At 40.1% G+C, this 11,210-nt stretch overlaps 1 protein-coding gene across 1 annotated transcript in view; it reads left to right on the top strand.

The window, feature by feature from the left end:
* The window catches only part of PMM2 (phosphomannomutase 2), a 22,986-nt gene extending 12,313 nt beyond the window's left edge, over positions 1-10,673 (top strand). Inside the window, exons 3-8 of the mRNA XM_019507477.1 lie at positions 904-980; positions 1,980-2,071; positions 3,322-3,421; positions 4,454-4,529; positions 6,331-6,446; positions 7,668-10,673. Of these exons, the coding sequence (XP_019363022.1) occupies positions 904-980; positions 1,980-2,071; positions 3,322-3,421; positions 4,454-4,529; positions 6,331-6,446; positions 7,668-7,775 (569 nt within the window). The 3' untranslated portion in view covers positions 7,776-10,673. The remainder of the gene's footprint in view (positions 1-903; positions 981-1,979; positions 2,072-3,321; positions 3,422-4,453; positions 4,530-6,330; positions 6,447-7,667) is intronic.
* The last annotated feature ends 537 nt before the right edge of the window (positions 10,674-11,210 follow it).

Here is an 11,210-nt window from a genome sequence, read left to right as displayed (position 1 = left end):
CTGCCCTGGCTCTTGGGACCTATGCCCCTTGCCCCCACTCACTAATATGTGTGCTTCCCACCCCCAGAACTCCATGCTCACCTTGCCGGTCTCCCCGTCCCTCTCCCCCATTCCTGCAGGGTTCGCCTTGTATGATAACTTGGTTTGTTATGCCATTGTGTTAGAATACTAATTTTTACAGTTTCTCTCTAATGCAGTTTTGCATATCACCTTTGATATAGGTTGCTAAACTATGTGTTTATCCATGGAAAAGATGATTTTACTAGCTAAGTGGTCACATAAGGTGGCTTGTTCCAAGCCCTTGGTTGGAAACTTTCATTTTTAATGTGAAAGAACTGTATTAATAGCTATAGGCCCAGTGTAAGCAGCAACTGTTTTTTATAATCCTGCATTTACTTGGCTTAGAAGTGGCTTCTATTTAAACCTACATTATAGCAAGTTCTTATATTATCTACAGTAGTTGATTACTTCTTGACTCATTCTCAGTGGTTGTAGTCAAGGATTTTGAATTGGTAATCTAGGATTTTGAAAATGTGGGTGCAAATGATGTAGCACATCATTGCATGTAACGTTTCATATGTTTCTTCATTTAAACTACAAGATTAACTAATATGTTAGAGGCCTAGCACTATGGTATTCAGTTTAAGATCAAAACAAAAGCAAGTATAACTTTATTGGAATAACTTCATTGCTGAACGCGTCAATTTGCTAGATTATATGCAAAGTTTAAAAAACACAATAGCAGAAATTAATCTTTTGTTCTGTAGATCTTATTTTAGTGTAACTTTTATGCTTAATGTTCTAAAAATACTCTGATGTATGATATGTAAAAGTATTTATGACAAAAACGTGGACGTTTGAGAGAGGAAAAATAAATTACAACAGAGTTTTTGTTTGTTTCAGTGGTTGAAAAGTTTGACTACGTCTTCCCAGAAAATGGTCTTGTAGCATACAAAGATGGGAAACTGGTGTGCAAGCAGGTATGTTTGAAGTTCCTATAAACTGACAGACAATGTAGTCTTTAGATAAATTTTCAAATGGTAGTCTACTCTTAAGATTTTGCATTTTTTTTTATATCTTGTTTTGTACTTGCAGTTTTCATGCATCATCTTTTTGCTAGTCTGAAATTCTTCTTATACGTGTATAATTGACCATCCACCTCAATCTCTTAAATATGTAGATTTGATACAAGGCAGAGGGTGAGATCCTAACATTATGATTTTTTTGTGCTACTCTGGAAGTATAAAGCAATCGGGTATGTGGCATGTCTGGTCAATAAGTTCCCATGATGGAAAAATCCCTGAGTGGCATCTCGCTTACCCTACAGCATAGAGAACATGATAGGAACCCTTTAAGAATCTCCAACATGTGGAATTTCCACGGTAGTACAGCCATATGGAATAACCTTGAAGCTGTTCTGCAATATGCCAGAGATAGCGAAAGAGGTCTTAGGATTGGGAAGTTGTAAAGGTGGTTCTGAACTCCCTTTACTTGTTCTTGAAGTGCGTGGAGTATATTGCAACTGCACAGGGTGGATTAGTGGATGAGAAAACACAGTTGATCAAATCTGACCTGATCACTTTCATTGCCTCAACCTAGGTAAAGAAGAGAAGGAAAAAAATAGGTCATGACCCAAGCTGAAACCTAAGGCAGTGGTTTTGAGACTTAAGTAATTTTCTCTACTTCCCACATTTAACTTGGCTGTATTGGTGCTTGTGCGCCAGTTACCTTTTAAACTTTTGTTCTGTAAACCATGGTGTTTATGACGTGTCTAGAAGAGTGTGTTACAGTGACTTGGGCTGCACGGCAGCAACTGGAGTGAATGGAAGTTTACTGCCAGCACTATACACGTACTGGTTAAGATCAGCTGCTTAACTGCATGTTTTTTCTAGTATCTTGTGTGCATTTAAGACCCGTGTTTGTCTGTTTTTGGAAACTCGAACTCTGGAGCTGTAGCTAACAGGTATTTTTTTGTTTAGAGCATTCAGAGTTATATGGGTGAGGACATACTCCAAGAACTAATCAACTATTGTCTTAGTTACATTGCGAAGATTAAACTACCAAAGAAAAGGTATGTATTTAGGTGCAGTGCATCTTAGGGCCAGCCTGTTCCCTTTTTTACTGTTTTGGGCAGTGATGGGGAAGGCACGCCAGCTCAGTTCTGTGTTTCAGAACATCCCATAAAGCTGTGTCAGAAGTCTTCTAGTAATTTCCTAAATAGAGAGATAAAACTCCCTTACTTAAGCAGATGAAAATAGATCAAGGAAGAAATTTTTGTCCAAAGAAGTTATGTTGTTGAGAATTAACTGCCCTATTAAAAATCCAGAAAAACAGCATTTCAAAATTCAGAGGCATCATGGCTTCTATAGACTAGAACAGGGGCGGGCAAGATACAGCCCACAGTCGGGATCCGACCCACAAGGCAATTTCATCCGACCCGCAGGCGCCCACCAATTAATTGTACCTTGGCCAGCCTGCATGCCTTGCAGGTTTTCTGCTGGATTTCGGGTTGTCTACACCAGTGGAAAGGGGTGGGACTGAGCATCTTGCACATGGTCTTTCAGGAGAGGTTAAACTAAGGTCTTGAGTAATTACTAGGGAATCTCTGTAAATTGTGAGGCAAGTACCACTCCCCCACAGCTCCTTCCATTTTTTTCATTTCAATGCTTTTTCCCTCTGACCAGGCCATTTGCCACTGATCGCCGGGTAAGTGAAAATCATGGTTTTAAATATGCCTCAGATTTTGCTTCCCCATCACAGATTGGCAAAGGGACCCCAGTAGCCCTGTTGCTGACCAGTGGGGAAGCAAAAACCATGGCATATTTAAACCACTGTTTTCACTTCCCCAGTGATCAGTAGCAAATGGTTCAGCCAGCAGGGCCTCTCTGCCAATCAGGTGGGAGGGAGGACAAGCAGTGAAACAAGGAAAAAAAATTATTAAAGGAGCCATTGCAGGTACTTCCTCAGTGATTTACGGAGATCCCTAATAACTGTATCTATCAAACTTTTGTAGAATACCTAATCATGCTAATTATGGTGTCATGAGCAAATTTTAGCTTGGGCAGTGGCACTCTGCATTGTGGAATGCAAATTTCGCTGCTTTAGTTATCTTTAATGTAATGGTCATATGTGTTGAATGGGCCTGCCCACATGCCTGCCCATTAAAAACCTTAGCATTTCACTGCATCAGTGCTATTTTTGGTATGCTCATAAAGCATAACTCTTAGGATTTAATTTACAGTCTAGTCATGACTCTGCTTTTTTCAGATGTATGTGGATTTATATGTATTGTCAATAGTGACAGTTTACTGTTTTATTCAGGGGTACTTTTATTGAGTTCCGAAATGGGATGCTAAATGTATCCCCTATTGGGAGAAGCTGCAGCCAGGAAGAGCGAATTGAGTTCTATGAACTTGATAAAGTAAGTGAATTTTATAAATACCTGCTTGTCCTCCTTGTTCTGACAGGCACAGTCAGGGTCATGTGGTGGTTCCGGTAAAACCCTCTTCTTGCGTTTAAAAACACTTTCAAAATCTCATTTACTCTCTTTCTCTGAATCCAGGAAACAGGAAGGTAGAGCACCTGATTCTGCTTTGTCTCTGGTAATCTGACAGATACTCTGTTCACAGTACCCTTGAGGATATTTTTCCAGTGTTTCATTCCGATGTTTGTTTTCCTTCCTTCCCTCCCACCCCTGCACCAGCACTTCCTATAAAACTCACGTTCTTCTATAGTGTCCATTGCTGTCATAACTTTTAAACTTGTTAAAGTAGATGGCAGTGCTCCATTTCTAGTTAACCTCTGTAAACTTAATTTAAATTTGAATTTTGGGCCAGAACTATTCAATATTTGTCTTCAGAATGTAGCTTTGGGGACCATTAAGAGATGGTTTTGTGCTTAAAAACTTTAGATGGAGGCTCTGTTCTCCACTGTGCCACTGACCTCCTTTTTGACTTATGGCATGGTGCTGAAGCTCTAGTTCTAGGAAGTTACTGACTGACCAAAGAGATTAAGGGCTTTTAAAATAAAGTGTTTTGGGTGCCAAAGTTTGTAGCACCCAAGCTTAGGGTCTGCTTTAGAAAATGTGGGTCTTAACCATTCAGTATTTCAGTTTTGAGTCCAAAAAAATTGATATTTTCATCAAGGATATAAGGTATAATTACTTAGTTTGTACATACATCACTAGATGTCAAATACATTGAGATCCTTAAGTGTGTCAGATTCTGCTTTCACTTGCTATATGTTTGCATAGTAACGGAGTGACACCCTGGAGATGTTTCAGACTGAAGTAGGTCTTAAACGCACAGAACCTAGCCTCCTCATACTAGTACTGCAGTAGTGTGTGCCTGGACTTGGAAAGAAGTCAGAACCACATTTCCCTGGTTGGTATTTATTTTTATGTTTCTTGCTAAATGGGACTGATTTAACCAATGCATTTTTGTTTTTTTAACAGAAAGAACATATAAGAGAGAAATTTGTAGCTGATTTACAAAGAGAATTTGCAGGGAAAGGCCTCACGTTTTCCATAGGTATACATTTTGGAAGAATTTCACTTAAAAAGATAATTATACCTTCTTGCTATGATGCTCATTCATGTGACTTAGATGTTAAATTGGGGCTGGCTGCAGGTGTTCTGTAAATGATAATAATCTTTTATGCTTTCATTGGGTATGTTATGGTACAACCACAAAGGATAACGTTACCTCTCCTTTCTATAAGATTGTTGTCTTTTAACATCCTTTGCAGCTGATTCTGCTTGACTTTGGTTTTCCTGTGCACCATTTGTATTGCAGATACTTAGCTGCCTGAGCACTGCTTCCAATACTCAGTAGTTCTTGACTTCTTATGTTAGGAATTGCAGTATTTTGTGGGAAGTGAAGCAGAAAGGAGACTCAAATGTAGACACATTTATATTCAATGGATCTTTCACTTGTACAGTAATGACAAATCTTTGTAGACTTGTTCATCCTATCTTCTCCACTGAGAATGTTGCCAAACTCTCCTCTTTTTCCATATTAAAGAAAACAGATGGTTGTCTCCTCAGCTCTGTTTTTCTCTGTTTACCTTTAAATTGTGACAGTTTTTGTAGGGCTTGTTGTAAAGCCCTTCCATTTAGACATGCACACAGACAGAGCAAAATCTTCTTTTTAATGTCAGTAAAAATCACCCTGTGTAGTTTGAACACACTTGAAGAAAGCGGTGACATGGACCCTACAATAAAATCCCCTGTAAATATATTTAGAATAAAAATATTAACTCTGAGGTAAGTAGAGTGAAAAGCATTATTGGTGTTGGCGCTCTGTCTGAGAGGTGACTGTCCCCTTTTTATTACAAAAAGCTTATGAATAGTTACAAAAACACATGGAGAACATACCCACAAATATCTATAGTACAGTGCAATATAAAGGAAGGAGCAAAGGTTAGTGTTATGTACTCCAGGGGGAAAAGTCAAAAAGATAATTTCTTAGTGTTGGAAATCTGGCTTAATTGTATATCTAGAAATTATTGTATAAACACCTTGAGGCTGTATAGTTACCCCAGTGTCCTTTAAAGGTGCTTTATTTTGTTGGGAGCTGAGGGGTTTTCTGGCATCGACACCTCTCAGGACAGGGTGATTCAGGGCTTAGAGTGAACACCCGAATGAGTAAATACTGACACTTACTAATAAAAAAAAATCTTGTTTTCTGCTGACTTGTTTGTGAGACTGAACTTTAATATATCAAGAAGCTAATGCACACATACACACTCAAGTTTCTGCAGGTTTGAGGAAGGGTGTGAAAGCATCTCTTCATTTTGCTCCATCCAATAAAAATGCAGCTCGCCTTTATGCAGAACAAAGGTGATGTGGGCTGGCATGATTGTACAAGCAGCCACCTAAATCACTGTTTGTCACTCTTTTTGGAAAAGAAGTGGCAAATGAAATGTGATTTTAGTATAACTACATTATACTTCAGGTGCAAAAATATATCAGTATTTATTTAATCCAATCCTGTACTGCAGAGATTAATGCCCTTACTTGTTATCCTGTATCTTTTTACACAGGATTATAACCTACTACTAGGCAGAATTAAAGTTCTTTAGGTGCATATTTGAAATTTCTTCTTTCAACATTTAAAACTTAGCTTGGAATAATGTTTGGAATAATTACAGTGTGCACTATTTTGCATTTTTTGATTCGACATTCACTCTGTTTTATTGGAAGCGTGCATGTCTTGTATTAAATTCTGCACATGAAAATCTTTCATGTTGGAGTTCTGTCACAGTCCCTCCCCCATTATAAGTGTACAGTACAATTTTTCTAACACTGCTTGGTTTTTGTCTCCACTTTAGGGGGCCAGATAAGCTTTGATGTATTCCCAGATGGTTGGGATAAGAGGTACTGTTTAGGGATTGCAGCCAATGATGGATACGGGACTATTTATTTTTTTGGTGATAAAACTATGCCAGTGAGTACTGCACTATTTCTGCATATACATTTTTAAAATGCCTTTTCCAAACAAATAGCTCTCTAAGCAGATTTCTTAATTGATTACATTGGAGAATGAATCTATCCATTACTCTATGCACATGTTAAAGAAAGAGAAATGCATTTGAAAAGCAATTAAAATTACAGTATAGTCTCAGCAATGCAGACTAATGCCTCTGGGATAGTAATTCCCGAACTAGGGGTGGCTGACCAAGGGAGTGGGGTTGCAAACTCAAAAAGACTTGAAGCCACTCTTCTAGAGCAGTTTCACCCTTGTGAAAGGGAAGGGATACAGGGCATTTACCACGTTCCAGTAAACTTTCAAAAGGTAACTAATCCTGTGTTCAAAGAGTATATGATATAAAACAAATTAATCGGTTATTTCTATTTTGCTTTAGTTATTTTCTTAAGAGATGGATGATTCTTACTGGTTAGTAACTACAATAGATTTGAGGTGAATATGGACCCAATCTAAATGTAATCCCCCTTTTTGCTGCTATGGACTAGGTCTAGTAAAAGACTTTGGTACTTAGAAGTTAGGCACTGCAAGATGTAATATTTGAAACCTTTCAAAAGGCTACATACAGCTTCTGGCCTTGACTCCCAGCACCCTGGCCAGTGCAGCCCACATTGCACCATGGCTGGCAGCTACTATTACTGCCCTCCAGGTGCTGAGAGCAGCAGCACCCAGAGTGCTGGGACTCCAGGTACAAGGCACCCACACCCCAGGAGATGGACCCAAATTCTTACGTACCTCTCAACTCTGGCAGGAGAGTGAAAACTAAGCCTCAGGACAACACTTGCTATGATCTGCCCTGCTCGAATTTCCACATGGGCAGGTGGAGTAGAGCTACAGCCCCTGGAACTGTAGAGCAATACTGATAGTTCACTCTTTCCTCCTGCCCTGTTTGGGGAGGGAGGGTGGAGCTGATCATAGGTGAGTGTTTTGCTGCTTGACCACCTCCATCCTAGAGCAGAGAGGTATATGGGGCTGAATCCTTGCTCCAGCAGTGAGGGCACAGCTATCTCATGGCTGGTGAAGCTGTGTCTTTCAGAAACTAATGCAAAATTCATGGGGCCAAGGTTTCCAGCATCCCATTAAGCTTGCAGCCCATTCAGACAGCCTCTGAGCCCCCTGAGCATGTTGTGCTGCTTATCTCCATACTGGACTAAATAAACAGATTTTCTGTTCTGTTCACAGGGTGGAAATGACTATGAAATATACACAGACCCCAGAACAGTAGGACACAGTGTTACATCACCAGAGGAAACACGAAGGATCTGTGAAGAGCTGTTTTTTTCACAGTGACTGTTGCATTTAGATTTTACCTTCTGCCCTCACTTGAAAAGCCAAGAACTGCTACTAATCACCTGGAAAATGAAACTGTATCATTCCATTGTTCATCTTTCATTATCACTGTTAAATTACAGGTACCTGGCTACTCTCAGTCAACATGAAAGGAAAATTGCTCTGAACATAGCCAGCAGATACTTGATGATTTATATATTCAAGCCTCTTTCAGTGTCTTATTTAAACGGAACATGTAGGTTCACCTTTCTTTTCCTCTATGAAGTGGTACTTCAGGGAACACAAAACCTAACGACTAGGTGTTTCTAGATCAGATTAACCTTGCACATTGCTGCTACCTGACATTCAAATTGTGCATTTTACTTTCCTTTTTCCAGATCATGATTTGATTCCTACTAGTGTTTCCTTTTGGCATAAATTAACTGGATTCTAGAATAAGGGAAAAATTGTACCATTTAAATTACAAGATGCCACAGCCGAGAGAGATGTATTATCTGGCTCATGGGGTGGATGGTGCTCTGGCTGGCTGACTCGGTTCTAGATCTGGCTTGCTGGGCATCTCGCCACAGTTCCAGAGCCCCTATACCACTGCAGCTAGCACCCAGGGGACTAACACCATCCTCTGCAGAACATTGTTTTCTGTTGCTCAGCATGCAAATTGGCAGCATGGCAGTGAGCACTGCTGGTAACTCCTGTGCACTGCATGTGCTGGAACAGCAGCTCTGGCAGCTGCAATGAGAAGCCCCTCAGGCTGGATTCAGAAGTTGGTTACCAGCCCATGAGAAGTCTGCATCAGGGCTGCCAACTGTTAAGTTTGGCACCACTGTGTTAGATGGCCTTGACAGGATGATGTACTTTAGAAACCCAGGTAGGAGAAAATGAAGAAATGTCATCTTCAGAGACAGTTGCAAGTTTTCCCACCAAATTTATTATTTTAAATATTACCTGTGGGGACAAGTTGACAATTTAGAAATATGCATTTTAAAGAGTATTGGGTCTCAAATGTGACTAGTATTAACATCAGCAATCAGCCTACAGCAATCATTTTGAGGGGCCCAAGTCATGCTGCAGAGTTGACCTGAAATATTTACCTGAATATAAGATGACCCCCCCCCCAATTAATTCTATATATGGAAAATTTTAAACTTACTATAACTTTCTCTGTATAGAATCTACTTCTTGCAGGGTCATCTTAAATTCTTCAGGTAGTGGGAGGAGAGGTACTGAGGGGTTAGTAATGGGGTGGGAGGGCATGTAGTAGGGCAGGCAGTGGAGGGAGCAGTGTGAAGACAGGCAGCAGGGGGACAGTGGGGCAGGCAGCAAGGCAGGCAGCTTGCTCCCCCATTCCTCTATGCCACCTTTGCTCCACCACAGCCTCTGGTCCCTGGGCCCTCTTCTTCCTGCCTCTACACGTCCCCCTTCCCCCCCTTTTACCTTTTCTGTGCCTCAACAGGCTTCATCCCTGCTGGAGCCTGGGGCACAGAGCAAGGCTGGCACTGCTGCTAAGTTCTCTGTGTTTCAAGCTGCAGTGAGGATAGAGCCTGCTGGTGCGAAGCAAAAGGAAGGAGCAGAGGGACAGTAGCAGTGCAGGGGGAAGACAAGGCTGTGGGGGAGGAGTGGCAGGGCATGCAGAAACAGCAGGGGATAAATGGCAACTCTAGCTCCCACCCAAACCCCAGGTTGGGGACAGAGCCACAGCAGCTGCCTGTCCCCTGCCACCTAGTACTTGACTGTAAGGCAAGGGGCTTTCCCATGTGAAACATTGTCTTCAAGTTGAGTAAATATGGTAGGTGATACCTATTTTTGCTTCTTCGTATGGCTTGGGATAATCAGGGTTTGTTTGTTTTGTTGCCCTCTACCCAATGTTTTAAAAAAGTAAAAAGCTTCTCTTCCTCTTACCTAGAAGACTGGAATATGAACAGGGAAGCCAAATTTCTGAGTGATTAAAGATCTCTTCTCTTAATTCAACTGTTTGGGTTGCACGAATTTAATTCTATCAAATCCTCTTCCAATTTAATACTAAAACATTTGTGTTCTCCTAGGAAAATCCTGAAAAATTCTCTGCAGACCAGACTTCCATACGTATAGTAACAGGAAAAAGCCTTAAATATTTTCTTAAGCAGAAAGCTGCAAAAGCAACTTTTTCCCTCTGTGGATTACCTTCAAAATGCACTCCCCCACTCCGATTTTAGTAAAGTCACTTTTCAAAGTACAATAGTGGCACAACTGGAAAATGTAAATGACTAATACAAATTGCTTTCTGTACACTTCAGTCTGAACCAGTGCAAATTATGTTTGTATATGAATTGACAAGTGAAGAAAAGCAACTAACACAGGCAAATCCTTTTTTTGCTACACTTAATCTGATCTTGCTGGTAAGATCTTGTCAAGCAGATCAGTGTGTTTGGTGCAGCATTAAAACACATAGTAAGTAAAATATGCTGCAATGAAAAACCAAGCCAAAAATGGTAGACGTCTAATGTTACTGTATTATATACAGGACAAAAGTAAATTCCACACTGGACTGTAAATAATTCCAATTAAGGGGACAACGGAAACCTCATTTTAGTATAAATATTATTTTAAATTGAAAATAGTGAAAGGTGTTGTTGCAGAAGTTATGCAATACACCTGTTTTTACTGCACATCACTTGTCTGGAATGAAATGGTTTACTTGAAATTATAGTGTTGTTTATATTTATAGAAAATATTTTAAATCTTTTGGCAATCCAAACTGGTACTTATACAATAAAATTATTAAATATATAACTGGGCCTGATGCTTCTTGTGCCTTGATGCACTTTATTTTAGTACAAGCAACACAATTCAATTCAGAGAAACTCATTTAACTAGTCACCAAACTGCTGTCTCCTACTTGCATAAATGCCTATTATCACAGAAATGAAAGCTGCTCTCCAAGACTTTCTGTAAGCCAAACAGTTTACACAAGGAATGCGAATACAGCTGGCTTGGTCAGAGTCCTCCAGGAGAAGTACCTCTTCTGGGGTTTATGTCAGTTTTGAACAATAACGCTGGCATCAACTGTAGTCAATAAAATGGTAAGGATTTGAGAATTTCTGGATACTACCTCTATCACTGATGTGTTTAAAGCCATTGTTGTCCATGTGTGTATAGTGTAGTGTTGAAGTGGTTGGCAGTACTATGGGGTGCACAGCGGCCCAATGAACACATGGTGAGGGCTGCTCTGCTGTTGCCTAGTTGTTTGCGTGGGGGGGGGGGGAAGGGTCATAGCCTTACAAGCCATTTGTGCTCAGAACACAATTTTCAACCTTAAGAGAAAATCCTTCCCCAGAAGACAAACTGCATGATAAAATAATCTAGAATCCTAAAATCTATTCTGAAATTCTCATCTCCTGTACAGTTGTGAACAATTATCAAGATTTATCATCTATTTTCTGTGCAAAATTATGAACA

Source organism: Gavialis gangeticus, unplaced genomic scaffold (genome assembly GCF_001723915.1).
Source record: "Gavialis gangeticus isolate Ggan-Ray unplaced genomic scaffold, GavGan_comp1, whole genome shotgun sequence".
Lineage (NCBI taxonomy): Eukaryota > Metazoa > Chordata > Crocodylia > Gavialidae > Gavialis > Gavialis gangeticus.
Note: the sequence above shows the minus strand (reverse complement) of the source record. Positions and strands in the feature narration are given on the sequence as shown.